Here is a 25,063-nt window from a genome sequence, read left to right on the forward strand (position 1 = left end):
TACTGGCAGTTCATTCTTAGTGACCGACTTGCCGGCAAACCGAGTTTATCACAGTAACTGACTGTAGCCCAGCGAATGTCGATATTTTTTTTTTCGGAAAAAAGTGAAGGAAAAAAATGTTTGCCAATGGTCGCATTACTCAATCGGAAATCGAATTCCTGAGGAGAGCCTCTCAAAACACGTGGGCTGTCTCCCAGGACACGTTGTTCTCCCCTGGCTTTCTTCGAGCCTCGCCAGTTCACTCTCTGTGGATGTCATCCCTCCTCGAAAAGGTTTCTATATTCCGCGTACAGAGTAGGGACTGCGAACGTAAAGACCGCGGCGAGGCCTTGTATCGGTTAGAACGAATACCGGCGGCAAAGCATGACGACTTTTGTGTGTTTTCCGCGTCGGCGTGGAAATCACCAGGAAGCCACTACTTTCTGAAGGTTTCTGCGGTGCAGAAGGGCCTGGGATTCCCAGACAATTTTGGAGATATAGTGGCTACCAAAGGACGTCGGGGTACTTCCTTTTCCCCCGGAGCATCCACTTTGTCTTGCAACGCTGACAAGTTGGGTGTACGGCAACGGTAGAGTCCACGATATAGAGAGAGGTGCTCCGTGTTTCTGAAAAAAAAACACATCTACTTTGCCAGATTCCTTGCACTCCGTCCTGTGATCGACCATGTCTCGAATGACGCTAGCGCGTGCCGAAGTGGGCGCTCCCTCTGACCTGCACGACAAACAATATTTTGTCGGTGGCCCAACTAGATGAAATGCGCTACCGTAGCATCATGGCTCAGACGGGAGCAAAAGGCGGCATCCGTGAACGGGCGGTGTTGCTGTTAAAGTCCCCGTTCCCAGTCGTGGAAAGAGATTCAGTTTGTGAGCAGCCATTGTGCAGCTTTTCACGTTGCCAGGCTCTTGCTGATGCTATGGCGGCTTTCAGCCGCGCTGCCACGGCGGATTCCAGCGGTTCGACTCTGCTGCCAAGCGCAGGGTTGTTGAGGAGCATATTCAGCAACCGTAGTTCTCGGGCAGGCACCTGTTTCAACCGGCCTTCGGCTTCGTTCAGAACAGCTTCAATAGACTCCGACAACATAGGAAAACAGTCGTCGAGTCGTGGAAAGGTCGGTCTGGAAGGCTGCTGCGGTGTGTTGTCCCGCGTTGTCGTTGCGGCCCGGCGTGTTACCGCTGCATCAGCTGCGATCTTTCGTGCAGCTGACTCATCTGCCTCAGAAAGCTTGTCAATGGCTTGATCATTCGGAAGGAGGCGCGGGTCCCCAGGCGGCGTGCTCGCGGGTATTCCCCCCGGGTCATCTCTTTGTCTCTCCATTGCCAAGGGTTGACATCTGTCCTCCGCACACCCGCGCTGCACCAGGAAGTGGTACTGCTCCACCCACGCGGCTGCGGCAAGTGCCGGGACGAGCGCATTATCTGGTATTGCAGGGCGATCAGGGGCTGCCGGACTTTCCACGCTGGCAGTTCGACCGTACTCTCTCACATTATCAGATTTGCGCAGTTGCTGTTCCGCACCTGCGCCCTGGTCCGCTCTCGGGTATGGCAGCGGCTGATGCAGACAGTCTTTGGGAGCCTGGTGCGCTTCTGTCTGTCGCCGGCAACTCATTTGGGTGCCAGGGAAAAATTTCAACTCTTCCGGCAGCTCGCGACCGGCTGCGCTTCTTTCCTGTGTCGCCGCTCCCGAGACACCAGTGCGCACGTTTCTTCTGCGTGCTCCACACAGGCGCTGGAGAAGTACGGCGACGGGTGCCGCAAGGTACCAAGAGCAAGACGATCTGTCGGAAGCACAGGGGTATCGCCCCCTGTCACTCCAGACAGCACCTTGCCTTCCGAGAGGCACCCCGGGGTCTCCGGTGAAGAAAGAAACCGGGAGATATGCAGTCGGTGCAGCAAGAACGCGAGCCCGTGTTGTGTCGGGAAGACGGTGAGCACAAGCGAGCTGCAAGCAAACACACACGATTAGCTACGCACGAGTTTGTCACTAGTCTCAAAGGCAAAGGCTGATATTCCCTTTCCTGAAAGATGAGGTGCCAGCATGCATGGCTCCAGTGTATGACATGGAAACGTACCAGTGCCCGGAGTGCTAGGGCTGACGCCTCTGCACCGATTCTCGTGTCAGGTATCAGCAACAAAAGCTGAACCAGGAGTAACGCGCAGCACGTCTCTGCCGGACTTCCTTCAGAAAGAGGATGCACGTCACGGTATTGCTCGACAAACCGTCGTTGAAATGCAACAGCGGGTCCGAGAGAACTGACGAGGCGAATAAGAATCACAGAACAAGCTTCCACCGCCTTAGAGACGTCTAAGCCTGCTGGAAGCACCGCCAAGCTTTTCTCCGCGGAGTAACTGGATGGCCCCCGACATGAATGCTCCCTGCCGGAGCTGATCTGTAAACTCCCAAGCCATGCGAATGTGATGCGGGGTAACAACTCGCGTAGCAAACATGCGAATGCACAGTTCGCGTCTATGTCAACTTCCTGTTTCGCCGCAACATGCGCTCCGCCTAGTAACCGCTTGTCCCCTAGTTTCGCGATCCTCCAGCTGTCAGACGAGGCGAGCGATCTGGCTCGAAGGGTATGACGCTGGGAGCCTGGGCGAGGCCGGAGGTCTGCAGCTTGAGCCACGTGTCCAGAGATAACCGCAAGGTCCGACAAAGCCTGAAACAAATCTGCGGTAACTCGCGACGTGGCTGGAAGTCTTGAACTCGGTGAAGACACTCCAGATATAGTAGCCTCTATCATTCTGTTAACTGTAGGGTCGGACCCGGCAGGAGCGGAAGAACGCGCTTCCAGTGACGGTAATGCCGATGGTCCCCTGACAAAGGCCTCCGCGCTGTGTGGTACATCCAGTGACCGCCCAGTCAGGTGGCGCACCCTGGCGTTGCTAGCAAACTGGAGCTGAACCGTGATATCTCTGTACAGCGCAGGGAGAGCCTGCACAGGAAAGACACGGAGAGCATGAAACGCTGTCACCCGCTAGCTCCGATATGTTCGCCGGGAGCGAAAAGCTTCTGTGACCGCTTCACACAACCACATCCGCTTCGGAGACTAGAACACAAGTAGACATCCCGCGTAAAACCATCTACACTTGACGGTGATACACGTCTCTCTGATTTCTGTCAAGGCCCGTCTTACAAAAGGACAGGAACTCTGGGCCGATCCCGGAACCGGCAAACGCAGGGCGCGGCGAAATGAAGCAGAAGTTAGCTAGCGGCTTTCAGAATCTGAATCAAAAACAGTCAGTGTCCTCGGCACTACACACCACACAAACACGCGTGTCACACGTGGAAGGCGGAGACAGTGAGTCCCAAGGGCAGGCGCAAGCACACAGACCCAGAAAGGCAGAAGTTGAGCTACGCACCCGTACAATTGCCAGCTGGACGCTGAGGTTTTCTCGGTCCAGGAGGAGCTGCTGCAAGTGTTGCTGCCGTGGCAAAAGCGTTTTCTGCAAGTATCTCGCTGCAGTGTGAAGCAAGACGAAGAGTTGGTCTTTATCACACCTTCTGCGCCGGCTTGGTTCGAGCAGAAGCATGAGACAACCCGCAGACAGGCGGGTTAGCGCCTCCTGCTTCGTTCGAAACTGGGCGGTCCGCTCATGCCGCTGTTCTCTGGTGGTGCTGCTTGGTGAACGGTCAGCGAGACTGTTTCCCAGAGTAACCTGAGAAACAGGAGGTGGCCCGGTCGAACTCAGGCTTGCAGCGACTTCGAGTAGCTGGAGCAACACACTTGGAGGGAGGTGACGCAGCGCTGGTACCAAAAACTGAAGAGACACCAGACACACCAAACCATTCAGGGATCGATAACAGAGACAAAATCTCCCTAGGAACACTTTCAAGTGGCGCACCTGGTGTGCATTGCAGACAGCAAGCGAGATGCCGCCCAGCACACAGCCGTGCGGAACCATGTATCCTCTGCGTGACTCTCCCCGTCAAAACACCTTGGTGCACTTGCCATTACGACGCAAGCGACAGCACATCAGGTCACGCTAGCACCGGGCTCGCAGTGACGTGTTCTCCAGCCAAGCCGCTGCACGGAGAACCGGGTTCCGCAGCAGACACGCTCCTTCCACACTGCACAGCGGCGCGGGCAGGATATTCACAGGGCGCGAGTCTGCAAGGTCTCCTGCGAATTAGTGGAGGGATCTAATGCGCCGAGCTCATAAGCTTACACTGGCCAACGATACAAACAAGTTCGTGCCTGCTGCAGTCCCACCGAGAATTCGTACTTCATGTGGTCTATCAACTGTGCTTGAGTTTCATGGTGTTCGGTCCGTGGGTCGTGCCTTACAGCCTGACAAAAAAGAGGCAGGGCTGGTCTCTCCATGCCGACTGGTCCGACACGCTCAAGATTCCAAAGTCCCCAAAGCAACTTTCGGATAATCTCTTTCCTGTCTGCAAGGGCGGGCCCGTCCTGCACAAAGAAACTCCTGCGACTTTTGACGCTGTCACGTCGTTCTAAAGCTCGCATTCTGTCTTCACGTGAGACCAAGTTTCCTGGTTTGGCTTTTGACTCTCTTGCATCGACTGAGGAAAGCCCAGACGAAAAAGGCAACTCATTCTGTTGCCTTCGACCCGAGGCCTGGCCCACAAAAATTTGTGGTGGCTCGCCCTCACCCAGTTGGACACATTCTCTTCCCACAATCGCTTCCCCCTCCGACTGTGAGCGAGTTTGTTCCTCACTGTTGACGCACGAAGACAACGAATCCTTTCTTTCTGTGTGTTGTGTACTTAGAAAAGACTGCGATGAGCTCTTCGCTCTTGGATGCTCCCTTTCACCTTCCCCTGCGGGGCCCCGTTCAGATTCCTTCTCCGCGTGTCTGATGTGCCCTAGACAAGGGCCGCCGAGCCGTACCAGGATCTGTTCGGATGCCCATACAAAAAGGGACTCATCAGAAAGACCCAGAGCGGCCATCGCTGCAGGCAGTGCCGTCAGCTCCTCGTCAGGAAGCAAAGGCACTCGCGTCCGAGAGTGATTTCTGTGTGGCATCCTAACCCGACTCAACAGCCAGTCGGTCGAGCCATATTCTTCAGCCCCCACGTCTGCCGTCCCCAACTGTTGAAGGCCCGGCTGCGTTGGTTGTCTTTGTTCTTCCGGCTCTGTCTCCCCGCGGAGACCTGTCGCGTTATGCAGGTATGCTTTGGGGGTTACTGTTGTCAGGGTTTTCTCCTCATCGTCGTGCTGTGCTCGTTCCTCCTGCATGGCTACTGCCACTGCAAACAAACTTTGTTGTGCCTTTGATCGGGCGGAATGAGTCACAGAAAAGAGGCACCCGGCCGCCAGCAGGCCGCGAACTAGAAGATTTCCCGCGGAAAGGCTGGCTTTCTCTTCCAACAACCTTTTGTGGATCGCTTTCGCAACTCTGCAAAGACTTCTCGGTCTCCCCCCCCTCGCCTGACTTTTGTCGTGCGAAAGACTCGAGTGGAAAATCCAAGAAACTCGGATGAGGTTGCAGTGGCTCAGACTTGCGACTCTGTCACCCACCAGAAGAGCCGACGCAGCAGCACATGAGATATGATTGTCTAGGCACCCGAGCTGGTGCAGCGCTAGCGCTGTAGAGCCAAATTCGTCGTCTGTCAGTGTTTGCCAGAAAATCTCTCGCTGCAATTGGCAGCGCACAAGCTGAAGAAGAGGAAGATCGCGTAGACCTTTTAGAATTCTGTCGAACTCCGTACGACCATGCCTATTCAGCTGTGCTTCTGCTACACCCGCCACGGAAGGCAGCAAGCCAACGATTCCGGGCAGGAGAACGTATGTTGCCGCAGCCTCAAGCATCAACTGCAAGACTGGTGTACGCACGCCCGCGCCAAGCATATCATCGCCGCGGGCTTCTTCAAGAGGACGCGTATGGGCCAGGGCTGATGAGTCCAGGGTACTCGAAGCAGCCGAAGAACGACTCGTCTGCTGCTGGGGACTACATGGTGGAAGAGAAGAAGAGGCAGCGACGCGGCGTACAATGGTGCAAGCATCGAAGCTTAGCCTGTCGAGTGTCGTGCACTCGATGAAACCAGATTCTCCAGACCGTGCATCACCCCCTAAGACTCCACCGCCTCCACTGGGATGTAGCCGCAGGTGACGAGGAGATGATTTCTCCTCTGAAGCCAGAACTATAGTAGACGCTTTGTTTCCTAGCTCCAGGAGCTGAAGACGAGCCACAGAAACCTCTGAAGGAGACAATGATCCAGCTAGCGTCTCGATGACGTAGTGCAAAGAGCTGTCCTTCAAACCAAAGGTACTGCCAGACGAAGAAGAGGGACTCGAATGGCACGAAGGATGTTTGGCACCGGGCACGGAGGAGCACGGCTGCTGGCACGAAGAGAGGGCGCGCACATTCTGAAGAAACAACAGAGGCCCGGACGGTAAGAAACGACGAGAGGAGTATCTCTGAGAGACGCAGACGACCTGGTCACAAGTCAAGAGTGGAAAATTAGAGTGCGCAGAAGGCCGCCGAAGACGCAGACCCGACGACAAAAACGGGGTCATTGGTGAAAGCAGCCAATCACGGGCAAGTGAGGAAGAAAAGCAACGGCTGACACGTTTGGAGGCCCGATGCAGGGCGAGGGTACGAGGGAAGGGAGAAGAGAATGATGAGAACGGCAAAGCCTCAGGGGGACTGGTTGGTAAGAAAGATGATATGGCGACGGTACAGTTCTGAACTCGGGTATGTCTCTCAGTAGACAGTTGAGCGCCTGTGCGTTCCCGGAACTGATTCTGTGACAAAGCCGGCAACGGGAATGGGACCGAAGTGAACGAGAAAACCCGCAAAGGCGGATAGAGAGAGGATGAAGTGAGAAAAGAAACAGGGGTCGGGGTCAGACAGCACACACACACCGGGGACCATACTTGAAGCCATGTAACGGGAGCAAGGGCTCGATGGCAAGGACGGCATAAATCTTCCTTTTCCCCCCTTCGTACCACCACGACACCCTTCCTCTGTACCTGGGGGAGACGTTGGTTTCTGCGGGACTGCGATGTCGGACCATCCCTTTTTTCGGCTTCACGCCTTCTCGACTCGTTCCGTCCCCGATAGTCCTGGGAGCACGGCCCGAGAGCCGGCGAATGGCTGCTGAAGCCGCCATGAAGTCGCCGACCGGTTCTCGAAAGACGTACAGTTGTTCTGCCGCAGCAACAACGTCCTGACATGGCTCAGAATGACTGGTCGGTCACGCCGCAAGTATGATAGCGGAGAACAAACCAGTGCACTCCGAGTGTTCAGCGCTAGCTGCGCACCTCAGGTCTGAAGAACTTCCACGTTGTACTCGTCAAGAGAACCATCACGGGTAGTCCTCCTTGGGGGGAGTTTCACACAAGCTGAGGACACTCGCATTACCCAGAACTCACCCGCAGATTCACAAGTATGCGCACCTACAGTTGGCTGGGTAGCTATACGTGAAAACATATGTTTAGGTGTATCCATAGATGTAGATATGTGTCCATACATGCGTATTAACTATTGTTCTGCGTCCCTGCACGAGCGAGAGCTGCGTCCCATTGCACCGCGTCCAGAAGTTGGGGCCAGAGAAGAGACAAAAAACGATGCTGAGACGCTACGGCAGGTGAAGCAAACACAGTTAGGGCAATACCGAGGTTGACAGCCGTGGAGGAACTGTCAACATAGACGCCACGGGGAGACACTAAAAGTCGCAGGGGAACGCCCCAAACTGAAATCAGATGCGAAAGCAAAACTCCAGCAGTCCGTGGCCCTGCACGGCCGCACTTGGGCAGTCTCGGAGACCCGCTGCAACAACGTCGAAAGTTTAGCCGGCCTTTGTCTCCGAAGGCAACTACTGAAGAGGCGCCATGCTCTCTTTTCGGCTAGAGGGCAAAGGAAAAGGGGCACATCTACTGCCAATTTGCTCGCTTCGAGAAAACAAAGTGCTGTTCAGCAGCTAGTCTGTTCTCATCTGTCGCATGACGCACACCCTGGCTCACAGAGACTCGAGTTTTTGCGTGGTAGTCTTGGTCGGCGTCCAGGGCGGAGACAGCAGAAGCAGGACAGCATCGGTGATACATGTTTACCCTGTGCATGCCGGAGAGCCCGAACAACTCGCTGCCAAGACCCGTCTTCCTGGACACAGATAACTGGGGTTCTGACCAAAATTTGGGGCTTCGATACCTCCAGAGCTCGCTGAAGCATTTCAGTTGCTTTTTTCGAGAGGATTGACTGAGAGGCGAGGCATTTCCTGTATAGTCTGACCCGGCAAAGCTTCTGCACACTGGCACCTCCACGAGTTCCCATGAGAACGGGAAAACCCGACTGGCGGAAATTTTGCAACAGGGCTACACGCATACGCATACACCTGTTTTTCTCTGCCGAGGCCTTCTTTTCTAGTTGGCGCGATTAACCTCAGGAGCTTTTCAGCAATAAACACTGGCGGCCATATTTTCATGCCTACACCCCAGAAAAAGGAAAGACTGTCTTTCGCTCTGTGCGTATTCAGTCAATGCTGGCCCTTGCGGCCGCACGACGCCGTACGCTGGAAGGGTCTACCCATCATCTCAAGAATTACAACACAGTCTCCTAGTGTTCATCCGATCAAAGGAAACTACTCCTGTCGTAGACAGCTCGAATCTCCTTTTACTCCAAACGCGCTGCTCCGCAGTCTCTTTCTTCTACGTTCACGAGTGTCTGCACTAGTTTATTTTGTTGGCGGCGGCGTCGAAATGGTCAGTTCAGGCCGAAGGAGGATCCAGCGAGGAAAGAATGTCGGAATGTCTACTCCAACCGCAGCGTCAAAAAGAGAAGCCTTTTCTTTTCACAAGCACGTTACAAGCTCCTGCCTTGAGCCTCCAGTGCACTGATGTTAACCAGACTAATCAAATGGAAAGCAGCCCGAGCTTTCAATTGTCCCTCAGCTGCGTTCCTCCAACTTCGGTGAGTGCCGCGGTGTGAGTCTCGCATGCCTCGCATTCCGCCCGTCAATCCAATCAACATCGATGAACGGATGACTCAGGGCAACATCTACGGGAGAACTTCACGTAACGTCATGGGTCGGAGTCTTCTTACTGCTCGTGGAGGGAGTGTGGTGTGGTGTTGAAAACCTCTTCGGCCCTTCCAGGCACCGTCGGTACCGCGTAAATCCCCTGGTCTCTCCAAGACAATATGCGATGCACGATTCAGTTTCTCCCTGCCGAAGATGCAGCTTTCAAGTCCCTCCCCTTCGGACATCCTCGTTCACGCAGGCGTCACGCCCGGACGCAAATGCGGCATGTCTGTCGCCACTTAGAGCGGATATTCGAAAAACGCACTTCCGAAGACGTTCTTCCCTGCTATGGAGACGAAGGTGTCGTGGAGCCGCCTCGCAGGGACGAGGAGATTCCCGAAACTCACTCCTTACCGCAAGCGACCCCACGATTTTTTTCTCGCTCACTAGCTCGACGGGTGTCACGAGAGAGAATCAATCTCCGGGGAGGAAATCCAAGTCTTTTCACACCTCGGCCCCGCGGCTCATACGGAACTTCTTCGGAAGCACAAGAGAGCTTCCAGTCAATGGGCCCAGGTGGACGGTGGCGGTTCAAGAGGGAAACGATGGCGGCCTCTGATGAGGAGGCAAGAGTCACGCTACTAGGGAGTGGTCTAGAGAGCCGTGCAGGAAGAACCAGGCGTACTTTCGGTCGCGTCATTCCTAAGAGGCAGTGGAGTAAGGGGCTCGGTTTGCCTGTAGCTGATAAGTGCTCTGTATTGCCTTTGTTCTTGCCGTGTATTGGACGTTATGCCTTTGGTGCTTGCCGCCTCAGCCACGCTGAGCCCCGACGTTTCTCTTCTGTGTCTCGCCCTACTTTTCCGATGTGCTGTCCCGCCGTGTCGTCGTGCGCCTCTGCTACAGGTCTCATCAGTTGTCTCGGCGGCTCTCGTGGTTCTTCTTCACTTGTCATGCACAATACTTCTGCGTACCCTCTGAGAACGCGGCTGATGAACTCTGCATTTCCTAGCGCTCCTTGGATCTATTCTGTCAGCTCCTTGAGTCAAGCTTCTGCTTCGCCGCCACCATGGTTCCTTTCTGGTTTCTCTTCCTGCTCTTTCTCTTCGTCTCCTGCGTCTTCTTTGTCTTCGCCGACAAGCGTCTCGGTGGCTCTTGCCGCCCAACAGCGGCTCGCCGTCACCGCGCCTTCTCCCGCGTCTCTTCCAGTTTCTTCAGTCCTCTCTCTCAACCGCCGTCAGCAACACACAGAACACCAGACGCAGCAAATCGACAAAGCAACCACGGTAGACGACTGTCTTGTGTTTTTCTCGGAGCATAAGAAACACAGGATCTCTCCCGAAGTTTTTCTTTTTCTTCTACGCCGCATTAAGTTGATTGTCACCACTCATCTGGTAAGGAAAAATGAGCAGAAACACGGAGGCCCTACGCGAGGAAACCGGCTGCAGGAAAGCGCGGGCGAACAGGAAGGCGGACACAGTCCAAGCTTGGACCAAACAACAGGAGGCGCAAATCTCGTCGGCACAGTTTCTGATTGTGGCGACTTCTCTAGGTCTTCTTCGACTGCCCGGCGGTCTTCATCATCCCTTCACTCATCTTATGTACCTTCGCCGAAAGTCGTCCGAGCATATCTTCACCAGTATCCTGAGTTTCGGGAAGTTCAAAGGTTCCTATTAAAAAACCTTGACAAGTTTCCTGTGAACGACTTACTTTCTTCTCTTTCTCTTTTTCAGCAGCTGAATGTTTGTCCGCGTCTTCTTCTTCGTGCCTCAGCACCTTTGCTTCTCCGTCAGCTTCCTCAACTTACCTTGTCGCAGGTGGCGCAGTTACTTCGAGTGTATGTCCACTCCAACACCATCGGTGCACATGAGACCGCAGCGACATCAGGCGTGGCGATAACCGTGTGCCGCGAAGTTACTTATTGGCTACACGCTTGTTCTAAGGAACTCGGCAAACTCGAGTGCTCAGTACTAGCCGATCTGGTTGACGCAGGGAGCAGGACGCCCGCCAATCAGATTGGACTACTGCGGCTGCTTCGTTCCATTGTTCAGCAACGTATGCATCTAATGAATTCAAGTAAGTCGAATTCTAACCCACACATGCTCCTAGAGCACGCATGGGCTACACAATCGTAACCCGACCAGCGGATCCCTGCTCATCCACTGTGGTTTCTGGCGAGAAGCCCTATCGGCACCGGCCGCGTCCACGTGACGGAGTGCTCACACGATACATTGGTACGAGGATGGCGGGGGTGCTTCCGTGTACACCCTGACTATGGCAGCCAGTACGACTGTGTGGATCAGAACGTGGCAATCGTTTCACAAGCGAATCCTCTGAGAGTCCCTTGCTGCTGAAGGACTCAAACTGCTTGCGACTTACAGGAGAGAATTTCTGTGGAGAATACTGGTCTCTCTCCGTACGCGCACTCTCGCTCAAGTATTCTTGGGTAATTGCGGACTGCATGTGTGTGCATACAAGCTGCTTGCAGAGGGACTACCTCTTGCAAGTGAATAGAGCAGAGGACAGCAGAATATGTGCGCGGTGGCATCTGCTACGTTGGTACGATTGTTTGGGTAGGGACGCCCCCCGCTCCGTCTAGGTGTCGCGCTTATCGCCTCGCGAGGAATGGCTAGATAATTTCTTCAATGGAGAGAGGCGTCCGTACTAGGAACGCGTTCGTGTGTAGTGCAGTGAAGTGTCAGAGTATTAGGGACCAGAACGAATGCAGTAGGCTGGGGAGGGCTGTGGCATTCGTGGACCCCGTTTGCCTCCGCGGTGACAAGCACGGTCTTCATATTTCGTCTCCTCCTCGCAGTGTGGGCTGGCTTGCGTTCCGTACCAAGCCGAATTTTCTAGAGCGCTGATGTGGTCCCGTCTGCTCCCCTGTCTGGTTCCCTTTTGGCCCCGTTCTTCTCTGCGTGCGCGCGGTCACAGCTTTCATTAGCAATTCCTCTTCAGAAGGAGTGTCCTATCAGGCTTCATTTTTTTGTGGACACCTCGCGGACGTAATGTATTCGGTCTCTCTTCTCTGCGCTTCTGTGTGCGTTTTGTCATTGACAGAGCAGCTTTCCCTCGTTCTGCACGCCTATGCAAAGCACCCGGCAGCGGCAGATGACTTCATTCTACAGCAGTCTATGTCTACGCTTCTGGCCAGGCACGATACCGACGACATGTCACTTTCTTCTCTTCTCCGATGCATCTGGGCGGCCTCGGCTGGAGTCAGCAAGACCACATCGAGCGGCAGGGGGCAGTGTGCGCCGTCGTCTCTTTGGAGAGAACAGCGCTCCCATCAACTTGATCTTCTGAAGGCTCTCGTAGCACGCGCAGAAGGTGTTTTGCTGAAGCAGGAAGACCAGCTCGATGGCCAAGCCGTGGCAACACTGGCATGGGCGTGCAGCAGGGGAGGCGGCGCTGCCGTGGGGTCGTTGTCTTTACTTGAGATGCTGCAGAGGCGAGCCCTGCGGGTACACGCCCAGATGACACCACAAGGTGAGTTTTGACTCACAACAAATTGCTGCGTCTCATTCAGTCGTGGGTGCACTGGTGGTACTACTTTCCGTGGTCCACATGGTCTCGTGTTTCGGATTTCTTGAGGCCGGCCCGGAAGCCAACTTGTGGATCAAGATGTTCTGTCTCCTGCGCAGAAAACTGTCACAGCGCGGTTCCTCGGCATATTATCTGGCGGTGGTGGCTTGCTTTCTACAGTCGGCTGGGAAGCGAAACCAGCTGCGACGGGCTCGGGTGCTCTTCGTGCCGTGAATGCACGTAGGAGAACAAGCGCGAAAAAACACCCTGTACCAATTGATACCGCTAGGAGCCATGAAAAGCGATCGGTAACTCTACTCGGTACAGAAAGAGCATTACGTAGCAACGCAGGCGCCACGAGGAAGCTTTTGGATCCGACAGAACTTCGTTGTAGCGGTTTGTCTTCACGCAATATTTTTCCCAGCTCTCTGAGACGTTGCTTCCCTGCATTTTTCTGTCAGGCATTTCGAATACTTTGTGGAGTCTAGCCATTTCCCTCGGCCGAGTGGTAGAAGTACGCATGGATCGTGGCGGAGGTACGCCGGTGTCTCTAAATTCAGCGAGGAGGACCCCGGCTGGTGCCGGAGATTCTTCTCCGCACGGCCACGGAGTGCAAGCTGGACACCATTGTGAATCTGCTGGCCGTTCAGACAGTAGTGCCTTGCCGACCGGACAATTTCCGAGCCCAGGCGACTGTACTGAAGAAAAGCAGCTATGTACAAGCGCGGCGCAGGCCGACGAGGCCCCTTCTTCTCACCTGACAGGCGAAACCTTGTGCATACTGTTGTTTCAGCATGTGGAACCCAGTGTTTTTCGGTCACTGCCGCGCTTCGAACCACAGGATCTCGCCACCCTGGCTGAGGCTTACGCACTTCTGCGCTGCGGTAGCGACGCTTTGCATTCAGCAGTCCAACAATTACTGATAGAGAACTGGGCGGATGAGCTTGGTTCGGACCAGCTGGTCCGAGTGTTGCACGCATACGCGGTCTTGCGGGGGAGCAGTCGCCTTTTCAGCGCGGTCCAAGTGAATTTACTGCGCAGGCTAGAGACGTTTTCTGTCCACGGACTCTGTGACGTGATTTGGAGCTATGTCGTGATGCGATATCTTGACCAGCAGTTCTTAGAGGTAAGGAGCGGCAGACTGGAAAGAGCGTGCAAGTGGGAGAAGAAATACCAATCTGCCTACAAGGACGGCCAGGTACTGCATGCGCTTTTACTGCGTCGGATGACATACAAGTATCTGACCAAGGGGAAATGCTCGTCTGCCAGAGAGGGACTGCGCCTTCTGAAAAGTAGTGCGCCGCAGTCCAAGCAGTCGACCGTAGCGGAGGCCAAGCAGACCTTTCCGGTGGCGACATGTGCGGTTCAGCTTTTAGACCTGGCCGTAGCCGTCTATGGTATGTCGTGAGAGAGGGGTCAGTCGCTACGGTGATCTCAGTTTTCGGCAAATATGTATTCGTACCACCTGCTGGCACACGCACGCCCTAGTCACGCAGCCAGGCGCACAATGAAGGTGACCTCCGTTAGCAGGTTCGAGATGGACAGACGCTGACATACTATGTCCACGGTTAACGTCTTCGCTGGCGTCTGGGTTCCCCGCGTGTGCTGGCTTCAGGAAGAGAAGACTTCAGACCAACCGTCGGTGATGTGTTGCTTGCCGTCGCGTGTGCCTGTTCCCGTGGTGTGGGGCTTACAGATGTGTCTGTCTCTGGTCCCTCTCGAGCGCGTAGCAGGGGATGACAGATGCGCTCTGCTATTTCCGGCTGCGCTGGAGATTTCCCTTGGTAATGACATGCTTCCGGAGCGTAGCGTGCCGGCTATAATCCACTGCTTTAGCCACTGCAGTCACCGGAGGTAGAGCCCAGTTTGGCCGTGGTCCGCCGAGCGTGAATCGAAACTTCGCTCACTGGAGTCGCGCTTTCCGACAACACAAGTAGTTTTTTCAGTCACTTCTCATGCTTGGAAGTCTTCTCTTCAAACGCTCTCCGACAGTCTCCGACAAGTAAAAAAAGACGTGTTCTTCATTAGAACCGTAGGCTTTTGTGGCGCCAGTAGTACGGTCTGCAGCTTGGGTCTCTGGCGGAAGTCGAATTTAGCGATTACACGGCCTTCGTGTGACGGCGATTTCCCTTTCTGCATCAGTCAGTGCGTTTCCTACCAGGTCCTCAGAGAATGACGATCAGGAAAAAGCCGAATCAAGGGCCGGTGTGAAGGGAGTAACTTTGACACCTCTCCTGGAGAGAAGCGTACCTATCTCGTCAGAGGCGAAGAACATGACGCGCTTCTGAGTGTCACGGACTGGGGGAGCAGACAGCCCTCACTGAGAACGTTTCTCGGGGTGAGTTTGCGGTCCCAACACCTCTGATGCTACTGTGGGGCCGGCGTGCGTTCAGCGGTACCGACAGCGGACCAAATCCGCCTGCAGCGAATGCGGAAGTACACTCGAGGTGAGGCGCCGGACTGCACCTTGTTGCACGCGCGTGTCGGTCGGGGCAAGAATAATCCTTTCTTTGCTGAAAAGGCTGACCACGTCTCACGGCGGCCGTCTTCGTAGGGAGTTCCCAGGGACCTTTTCCGATAGGGTACGGAACGGTGGCAGTCGCCATGCTGTCGCGGTTCATCCATATGAAGCCTTTTGCTGGACGATAGTCTCCAATACCAAACCTATCACACGAACACTCTGCGCCAACTGGGGACAGCAGAAGACTAGTGAACAGTCTGACTGTGTCCTCCTTGCCGATGGATACGTACAAATCTCTGCCTTCTTGCATCCCAGAGCCCTAGAGCCTCAAGCGTGAGCAACTGGACAAAGCTGCCAAACAACCGGCATACGCTCGATGCCTTGCGTCAGTCCGTAGTAGATGGACTGGTCTCTTCCACCTCGGTTGTGACGAGCCCGTCGAGGCTCGCGAGCATTTGTTTAAACTTTCGCTATCGCGCCTCCAGGAGTGGTTTTACAAAAGCTGAGCGGCCACGCAGACCCGCTCAGGGAGTGCCTGAGAGGAATGTGCGGTAGCAGTTCTTGGGCATGTGTGGACTTTTCGCCTCTTTGAAATGCAGACTAGTGGCGTTCGAGTGTATTTGCCGGCCCCGACAGTAGTCTGCCCGCTCTATTGCAACGGAAGCCTCTTATAGTCCGTGTCTCCCCCTGTGCGGTTGATTCTGCTGTTCCGCAGTACCTTTGCACGTAGCCACAGTGTCTTCGACTACTGGTAATACTGCTTTCTGAGAGCTCAGAGAAACCCCTTTAAATTCTCATGAGACGATCCGGATTTCTGTTTCCCACTTTTTCCGGAAAGTCTTACTTCACAAGTCCCGCTTGTGCTGAATCTCGCAGAAGCCTTCTGGGAACTGCAGCTGCATGATTTTCCTGCCAGCTTCGCTGCCTCTGTTGCTTCTGGTGAGTTGACGAGTCCGAATCTTCTTCGATGTTGCTTATGCTTCGGTTCCGGAATTCAGTCCCGGAGTTCGGCTTCTGTCCCTCGAGGCTAACAGCGTTCCCTCACTCCAACTGAGAACGGGTCCGTGCGAGGGCAAAGTATTGGTTTGTCGTAGGTGAAGGTTCTTCGATCCGCTTGCCGCTTTTTGTTGGACAAGGTCGTACATAGCACAGACGGCAATTTCCATCTCGTGCTGAAAGTGGAGGGTGGACTGGTAGTTTCACCGCACTGGGCCGGTGGAGATTCTTGAAAAGTCGACCTGTCTTCGGATTCACTTCTTACGGTGCAGAATGCGTCCGTATGAGTCGCAGTGGGTCCCTTTACTACACACAGTCGCATGTTCTGTCTCAGTATCCTTTCCACTCTCCTTGCACCTTTAGCAGCCGTAGCTAAGAAGTAACTAACCTGTTTTCATTGTCATGCTGCAGTCTGAGGAAATACACCTTTGTTGGTAACCTTTTTCAAACAGGTAGAGGCAGCTTTTCGACGAGGTCGGAGTTTCTTCGCCGCCGAGCAATATAGCGTTGGGACGCTGCCCGTGCGAATACCACCGGGAAAAACCTACTGAAAACGAACGGTTTGTCATGAGCTCGAATGTTCTGCACTGCAGTGGCGAAATCTCTGAGCATATCGTCTGTCGGCGTCGACCAGGTCGGGTGTGAGAGCACCGCACCGGGCCCGGAGAATGGGAAAGGCAACGAGAAAAGCGGTTTCCGGGAGAGGGCAGTTGCCGCTAACTACGAGGTGAAAGACGCTTTCGACTTTGACGGATACCTCATTGACGTGTGGTTGCAGCCGAGGCAAGAAACACCTCATCAGCAGGCAGGAAGCAAGCGCGAGAAGGTTCGTGAGCAGCCGGAGTCGAGCGAGAGCATGAATCTGGGCAACGGGTTGGCTATACTTTGCCACACATCCCAGACAGTGCATCGAGAGACAGGCAGGCCTCTTGGACCAGCCATCATGCGCCATCGGCACCTGAGACGGAGACGTGAGTGCTGTAGATAACGACGTGCGCAGGCTGGGGTCATGGACTTTTTTGAGAGCACTCTTTTTCGCTGGCTGTTCAATCCATGTTGGAGTTGATTCTTGTTTTGCTGGCGCACCACACTCGTCTTCTGAGTCCTCATTATTTCCGAGGACGCCAGGCTTCGCTTAGTGCTCCCAGGTGTGCAGTGACTAGAAAACGGCCGCACATTGTTTCGCCGCATGAGGCGTTCTTCTTTTCCTTGTTGTTGGGGGCGGTTGCGTCCCAGCCAATGGTGTGACTATCTGATGCCTCGCTGTTGGGCTTCGTGCTACCCCGCATGCAAAGGGTGATTCAGGCGAGACGCTTCTGCGGCGTTAGGAGCTCCCATTCTGTGCAGAGTCTGAATCCAAGTTGAAGTACCCTTGGCCCACGGGTAGAGGACGGAGGCACAGAACGACCAGAGCGGTCAGCCCGACACGCTTCTGCCAGAGGGGCTGTTCCGGAAGTCGCAGGAGTGTGCAGCTGTTTTTCCCAGACTAACCACTGCCCCTTAGCCGTCGAGCAGAGGTAACCGTGTTAAGGTGTTTGCAATGTGCAAGCCAGCTCGCAGGGGCGCCTTTGCCACCAGCCCAAGACCAGTGACTGAGAGGGGTACGTTCGGTACTGGAACTGCCCTGCGGCTGTGTTTTCCATGGTAGGGCTCTTCTCTCGACTGCGGCTCCCTTCTCTGTGACGCAGGAATACCCGCCGTCCACGTTCTGTGGGATTTCTGGAAAGTAAGTGAGCTTGACAGGAAACCCAGCTGGAGGGGCCAACGACCGTCCCAACAGTTTAACAGGGCATGGGCCCCGGGGTTGGTTCTCCCAATGTCCGGCAGATTCAAGTTTCCGCGCACCCCTTTCTCCTGCTGAGTGACTGTATAGTTGCAGGGAGGCGCGGGTGTGGAGACGCAGATCGAGCTGTGGCTCATAGTTCTCCAAACCGACTGACGCCATGGGCGGCGTTAGAAGATGCCTGCTGCCGGCTTCCACCTGTCATGCCGCGGCGAACGGCCAAAGCAAATCAGCCAGCCTCCGCGTTCGCAAACTCAGTGCCTAACAGGTCCCCCGCTCATTCTAGACAGCAACTGGCATACTGCAGTACATGGTTTCCGGTGTGGCTGTACATTGTTCAGGCACTTCCGTCGATCGAATCCCGAAGACGTTTTCTGCAAGAGAAGATCCAGCGTGCGCTGAAGGAAGAGAAGGATCGCCGTGCATCTCATGCTCTCAACATCGCTCGCCACCGTGGAAATTTGGGGGGTCACACGACCGCAGGCGGAAGAGAAGTCGAGGCAGGTAGGGTCTCCACGGGCGGCAAAGACTCATCCAACGTAAACGACTCGGCGCCGGCGGTCAGGCAGAATGATATTTAGTGAACTATAGATGTGGACGGAGGCCGGGTCACGTTAGCAGAGAAAAACGTCCACCGAACAAGGGTTTAGGGTTTTAGGGCACTGGTAGCAACGTGCAAACAACTCGTGCCTCTCGTAACAGATCGATCCGGACGCCCGGAACGGACAGTGGGACCGTCAACTGACAAACGTGCCGGGTCCTGTCACGCGACCTGGGTTTCAAGAAGCATCCTACAACGCCAGGAACAACACGGTGGAATCAGGTTCCTGTGTCCATTGACCCGGCTGTCCCCAATTCCTGACTCCAAGCATTCCGAGGGGAAAGGATGGTTGACGCCGAGCGCTACACGAGGATGTTTTTTTAAGCCGTTAGTTGAGAGCTGCTGACACACGTGACACCTTGCACTGAGGGGTGTCAGCGGCTCAAGTAGTGAGCAGGGGGATTTCAGCGTCGGTGGGCCTCGTTGCCGAGGTGCTACTGAATCGGGAAAAACCGGACAACGGTCAACGCGATGTGGAGTACTCCACTACCCTTCGGCAAAAATGTGTGTGACACTGAGGGCCCTAATGCTGAGACGCGGTATGAACGGTGCGACGTTCGTTTCACCAGCAGGCCGTTGACCCGCGTTCAGGATGCCGGGCAAGCGATGACAAGCATGTCCTCTTCATCCTCGTAGAATGAGTCTTCTGTCTCGGACTCTGATGTCTGTCAAAAAAGAAAGACAGTCGGAGGACCAGTCCCCTCTTGTTTCAAGTGCATAGCCCTGCTCAGTCGTACAGCAAAATGGGTTTGTTTGCTGGAGAGATACAGTCCGGGGGTAGTTCTCCTGGTGACGGAGACAGGCGCGGTAATGTACGTATGACCACTGCTCAGCCAATAGACATATACTGCGCATTCTTAGATGAGTACAGTTCTCTGTTAGCTACCTCCTTAATAACAGGCATGTCGAGTCTTCTAACCATTTCAGGCGTTTGCTTGAATTGTTTCTTCACCTGGGGGAGGTTGCGGAGGTTCAGTCGAGGGACGTTTGCAGGCCGCGTTAAGGGGCGAGGCGAAATGCGGAGCGGGACGCTTGCACACTTGCTGCTGTCTGACCTGGTGAACAGGGAGCGCAGGGGAGTCAGGCCGACAGAGAAGATGCACATATAGCCTGTTCGCTTGACTGCAGCGACGGCCTACAAGACGCATCTATCACAATGCAGGAAAGGCAGACAGGTCTAGTGAAGCAAAGTAAACGGTAAGGTTCTGAAGTAGTGAGTGTTCTGCTCCGGTCGGCCTGAGTCAGCGCCATTTAGCATTCAACGGAGACGCCATTCCCTTGATGTGGGAGGGCGAAAGCGGTCGCCGAGCGTCCGTCGTCGGAAGGGCCTGTGCCACGAGCGTGTAGGTGTCCGGCATCACGTAAGACTCTGGCGGCAGTTCTCCTCGGCGTGCCTGTACTACTAACCAGGTGCTGCCCGGGCGTTCCATCTCTTGTCCATCTCTGCCGTAAGGTAAAGACCCGGGGCAATGACCGTCAGGAACTTGGCACTGTGAAAGGTCAATGTAGCTGTTTCTCGCGCAGGGTGAGCGTGGAACCAACGCTGGCTGGCGTGCCAGCTGATGCTCTCGAAGTACCGTCTCCAAGAGGCTAAGTGCGTCGATGCTGCTCGACGCTGTACCGTCTGGGGGACAAGCTGTGCGCAAGCAAAAAACCATGCTTTGCACACATTCTATTCAACACCGCCACAATTCGGAATGCGAACTTGGAGCCCAGATAGGCTGCTGCCCGCGCTCGTGCTTTCGTCCGGTATTCTGAGCCCGTATACTGACTGTGACGAAAGACAGCCCCAGGTGTCGAGGCGGATGACTTTCTCAGCTGCGTCGGTTTCCTCAGACCGGTTAGAGCCCTGAAGTCACTGTCTGGTGCCGAGGTTTACTATGGCGGTCCAGGCGGCCGTCCGCAGCGTCTCAGCCAGTGCTGGCCGATAACATCATCGTGGTGAATTTGCTTGTTCGGCTTAGCAGAAGGGTGCTCGCGTCAAGCCATTCTGGAAGTCGAAGAAGTCGCAGATGTCGCGGTGAGGTGCGCTGACAACAGAACTAGTAATTCGTTGGAGCTGAGGGCAGCACCGTTTCGTACCCGCTGCCCTGTGAATGGTGGCTTGTTCGTCTTCCCTCTGACGCCTAGTCAAGCCAGCGCTCTGCAAATCTCCCCAGGAGTTCGCTGTCGAGGCCACAATTGGGCTATCTCGAGCTCCTTCCCTCGGTAGTTTCTTCGCGTGTGCAGCGGGTGGAGAGGTGCCGGGGTGGTGCCGGCTGCTGTTACGGCTGCTCGGTACGACGTGGTTCCCGGACATCCCTCTCTCACTTCCACTGTCGCGTGCAGGCGTAGGGTCAGAAACAAATCGATGGCACGAGGTTGTAGCTCGTATTCCGTTTGCGCCAGCAGCTGTGCTGCCCGCCGGGGACAGGTCCGGGGCCTCGGAGAGTGCTTCTTCCTCAGAAGGAAGTCGCAATCGGGCCTGCGCAGTACTGCAGATCCTTCGAGCCGGAGGGATGGTTCCAGACTTGCGGTCTCTGTTTATGAGTACGGTGTGTGTTTTTCCCTGACTCCGCACCGCAATGGTCTCCTGTCGGTGTGCTTTACTAGCAACCCCAGCAACTACGTAACTCTCTGTTCGTAGCCCAGTGTCCGACAGCTGTGTACCCGGTTGGCCCGGTAGAAGAAGCGGCTCTCCTGTGAGCGACGCGGTCAGCGGCCATTGCCCGGGACTTGAATGCGGGGGAGAACGACGAAGAACAGGCAGTCGCTCTTGGCTTTCTGCATGTGGGGAACCAGTGGCGCCTTGTAGGCACCACGAGGAAGGCATCGCGGCCTGAATTTCCGCTGCCCCTAGCCGGGCGTGCCACCTCGAGGCACCCTGTTGCTTTTTTCCGGGGCTCACTGGATCGAGTCTTGAAGCATTCTCCGAACAGGGTCCAGGTGTAGGGGACGGCGTGTGGCTAGTGGAGCCGCCAGTATCGTTCAGCACTTTTCCGTCCTGCACACTACCCGATCCAATTGCAGCTGCGCATGCGGCGAAGGAGTCCGGACATTCGTTGAGATATTCGATAGTGGCGTCGTACGAAGCACGAACGCACGAGAGAACTGCAGCAAGGTGTTTCATAGCAGGCCACCCAGCGGCGGTACAGAGGCAGCACACAGCTGCTGCTGCGAGTAACTCAGACAGCTGCTTTTGACCGTGTTTGTCCTTCTGGGCACCCCAGCCCCTGAGTTGATGCATCTGAAGAGTAGCTTGCTGTAGTCGCGCCCAGGCCAGCCCGGCAGTGGCTGGAGAGGCGAACGGGTCAGTGGCGACCTGCCTCACGTCACTTCCGCAAACGCTTTGGTAGCTGGCCGATACTTCTGCTGCATCCACCGGCTGTAAACCTTCCATATATTTAGGTACTACTGTCCCAACAGCAGCCGAGGAGGGAGAGGTGACGGCGCACGTAGCAGCAGGGGTCGCAGGTGCTGTCGGCAGACCAACCTCATCACGGGCGTGTGCACCTGGTGCAGTTTCGCTGCCTCCGTACCTGTCAGCGGTATCGGCATAGCGCTCTTGACTTGCCCTCTGGCACTGCGGAGTCGCCAGAGAGAGCCACCGGGCATAGCCAGCAGGGTCGCCTGCCGGGCTTCGCCTTGCGTTGCACTCCAGGACACTTTGCTCCGCGACGCTGGCACCAGCAGCCGGCTCAGATTTTGACCCAACAGCTGCAGCATTCGGGGCCGGGAACTCCAGAGACAAAAGGCCGGACGACTCTGGTGCTGATGCAGCCGAAATGTTCCGTGTCTCTAGAGCCACCAGTTCTCCGGGTTTCCCAACTGCCAATCCTGGCCGGAGGGGTGACCCTGGCGACATTAGCCGGAGCGAGTCGTGTAAGCCAGCTGGTGACACTGGCTGACAGCCCGTTGTGCACATCCTGCATTTGGGCGTGCCGCTGAGACCGGGCAGCGATCCGGAGAGAGTTCCATGGAGAAAGGTACGACAGGCGTCAGTTGCGGCCTCTGCGACGTCACTTTGTGGAACCGCCGAGTGAGGGTTGCTCGGGAGAGCGCCTGGCCATTCTCGCTTGGAACGCTCGGGCTGTCGGTCCTTCTGTGAGATGAGTACGCCTGACAGCGCTTGCAGACCGGATTGCTCGGAGGAGGTCACACCCCGCGTGGTGGTGACTTGGTCCTCATGCGTTAGAGACTTTGCCGAAGAGGGGCTGCAAACTGAGGTGCCCCCCTCCCTACCCACAGGAGCAGCGGCGTTTCTCGTGCCACCTCTGGGGGCCGGCACCTGCTCACCCGTCAGTTCCTGCGGCACCGGGCTAGCCGTTAAACGATCTGAGGGCGGCAGGCACGTACTCGCCAGCCCTTCCTCGCAGACCCTCTCTCGCCCAGGTGACAGAGACGCACCTTTGACGGGGTGCTGCTGCTCCTCGCGGCGATTCCCATTTAACTGTTTACTCGGGGGGATAGAAGTGGAACCACCTAGAGTTTCTAGCTCAACGTGCTGTTGTAGTTGCTGCCGCAGCTGTTGGAGTGTAGCGACCTGTTCCTCATGCCGAAGCGCCTGACCGAGAGTGTGCCGTATTCTATGCAGCTCCCGTTCTTGCCGATGAGCTTTCTGCTTGAGCTGCTGGTATCTCCCTTCAACTACGGTCCCGCTCATTCGTGCGGCACGCGTGCTATTAGCACTGCCGACGGCACTGCCGCTACACGCCGACCTATTCGTGCCAAAGCTGCGTCGCGTGCACGTCAAGAGAAGCGGAGTCCTGAGTGACTCCGGCGCCGTTGAACCTAGGCTGCTACAGCTGCTGCTGTGCCCAAGCGACAAGGGGTCCAGCTGTAACCTCGGCACTGTTGCCAGCCTGCGGGCAGCAGCGGCTGCAGCCCTGAGCTTTGCCTCCGTTTCCGATGGACTGCCTGCGACCCGAAGACGAAAAGGGCACAAGTAAACACGTCAAATGCAAGCCTCTCCGCGCATCACCCTTTGTTTAGAGTAATCGCTTGTTATGCTGACCTTGTGTACCGCTCGGCCTCGGAGTTCGGGATGAGAATGCTACCCGTTCGTGGGACAAGGACCATTCATAAAGCCGGGACGTCTGAAGCCTGTGTACTTGCTCCCCCGTGCTCCCCGAGCATCTCAACCGCTCACGTCTGTCGGCTGTAATGTTTGAAACCAGGGCACTTCGTGTTCCTCTCCGAGTTGCACTTAATGAAGAGAGAATTTTTCAGGGTGTTTCACTCGTTTTTTCTCTCGGGGGGACAGCTGTTTCAAATGATGTGACTATGAGTTTTACACCCGGGATAATGAAACGTACTGTCCAGCGGGACACGCGGAGCTTGATTCTGTGTCGTGATGAACTTGGCTGACACACTGCGGAAGGCAGGCTTCCTCCACTTGTTGCTCGGCGCCGGGACATTCCTCTCTGCTGCGGAACTGATTAACGCCCTACAGACACGAAGGTCGGGTGAGGACGCCGAGGAAGCCAACAGGCGGCGGGATCCCGTAGCGTCGGCTTTTGACACTGCTGCGACAGGCGATGAAGGTTTCACAAGCTGTGACGTGCTGAGCTCGTTGCCGTTGCCTTTCTTCAGATAGCATGGCATTGGCGGACCGCTGGACGCAGAGACTTCCGGGCAGATCGATGCTTTGTCGCTGGCGAGGTTTCTACATCGTGAATCTGCGGGGCCGGCCGCTACCATACGTTGTGTGGAGGTGATGAGCTGAGAAGGAGAGTTTTTTGACTCGCCTAACCCGTTGAAGGAAGCAGGGGAAGACTCTGAGTCGCGCTGCCAAGAGAAGGGATTTGATGCTCCAGCCGCAGTAGGAAAACCGAAGCTGCAACCGCACTGAGCGCTGCCAGTGGGCACGGGTCCTGGCTGGTGGGGTTCTTCATCGTTACGGCTCGCTCGGTAACCTCGCGCAGGAGTCTGGAACATGTCAAGACGGACGCGAGGCAGACGATTCTCGGGCCAATGTTGGTTATCCGCGGTAAGCTGGTACACCTGGCAGCAGTCTGCTGCCGCGCGCCTTGAGCAGAGACGGTACGCGGGGGCTACAAGTGTTCGGGAGATCCCCTGGGAGTTTCACTGAGTTCCCTCAGCAACGCGGCTCAAGACTCTCCCCGTTGACGGGAGACACAGCTAACCCGCTATCGGGAGAAGCGTCCATTTCCGGGAGACCTGCTCTCCGCGGTTCTCTCCGACTCTGTTGGTACTGACCCAGGTCGGGTGTTAGCGTAATGCAGAATCATGAACGGTGAAAAGCAGCAGGAATCCGGGATCGTGTGATGCTGCCTGCTGCTCTAAGGTGTCTGTCACAAGAGCAGTGATGGGCGTGAGTGCGGACGACACTCCTCGGAAACGGTTGACCGGCCGCACCAGAAAACTTACCACGACCTCACTGGAGACGTGGACAGAGCGAGGAACTGCGGCACTACACGGATGAGGGGACAGCTGAGAGTTGTACAAGGAAGACCCAGCCTGGCCTTTGATGCTTCCGGCGTCCTTGTTCTCGGCATGGTAACGGGCTGGTCCCGCTCTTAGTGACCGTGTCACGCGAGCACGGTGCAGGCGCTGTTGTTCTTGCTGCCGCAGCAATGAAGACGGGGAGATACCGTGCTTACTCGCCGCGGAGGACCTGGAATCACGGATCAAGCGAGAACATGCACGGCTACACAAGGGAGTGTGAGTCCACAACAGCATTTTGGTACTGCTCGCTGATGCTCCCTTCAAACAAACTGGCGACCTCATGCCCACAAATTCCCTGGCGCTGTAGCACTGCCATCAGCTTTGTTCATCCGTG

The 25,063-nt window shown here is 55.7% G+C and overlaps 2 protein-coding genes across 2 annotated transcripts; one reads left to right on the forward strand and one right to left on the reverse strand.

The window, feature by feature from the left end:
- Positions 1 to 129: 129 nt before the first annotated feature.
- Positions 130 to 7,896, reverse strand: CSUI_001421 (uncharacterized protein). The gene is made up of 4 exons (XM_068061627.1): positions 4,286 to 7,896; positions 3,360 to 3,758; positions 2,069 to 2,932; positions 130 to 1,938 (listed from the first exon to the last, which is right to left on the reverse strand). Exons 1-4 carry the CDS (start codon positions 7,136 to 7,138, stop codon positions 778 to 780), a joined length of 5,277 nt encoding a protein of 1,758 aa, XP_067926394.1. The 5' UTR covers positions 7,139 to 7,896; the 3' UTR covers positions 130 to 777.
- A 194-nt stretch (positions 7,897 to 8,090) lies between these two features.
- CSUI_001422 (uncharacterized protein) lies at positions 8,091 to 19,472 on the forward strand. The gene is made up of 9 exons (XM_068061628.1): positions 8,091 to 10,992; positions 11,977 to 12,405; positions 12,903 to 13,639; positions 14,138 to 14,225; positions 14,835 to 14,888; positions 15,779 to 15,841; positions 16,492 to 16,869; positions 17,587 to 17,624; positions 18,023 to 19,472. Exons 1-9 carry the CDS (start codon positions 9,099 to 9,101, stop codon positions 18,260 to 18,262), a joined length of 3,921 nt encoding a protein of 1,306 aa, XP_067926395.1. The 5' UTR covers positions 8,091 to 9,098; the 3' UTR covers positions 18,263 to 19,472.
- The last annotated feature ends 5,591 nt before the right edge of the window (positions 19,473 to 25,063 follow it).

Source organism: Cystoisospora suis (assembly GCF_002600585.1).
Source record: "Cystoisospora suis strain Wien I chromosome Unknown contig_560, whole genome shotgun sequence".
Classification (NCBI taxonomy): domain Eukaryota; phylum Apicomplexa; class Conoidasida; order Eucoccidiorida; family Sarcocystidae; genus Cystoisospora; species Cystoisospora suis.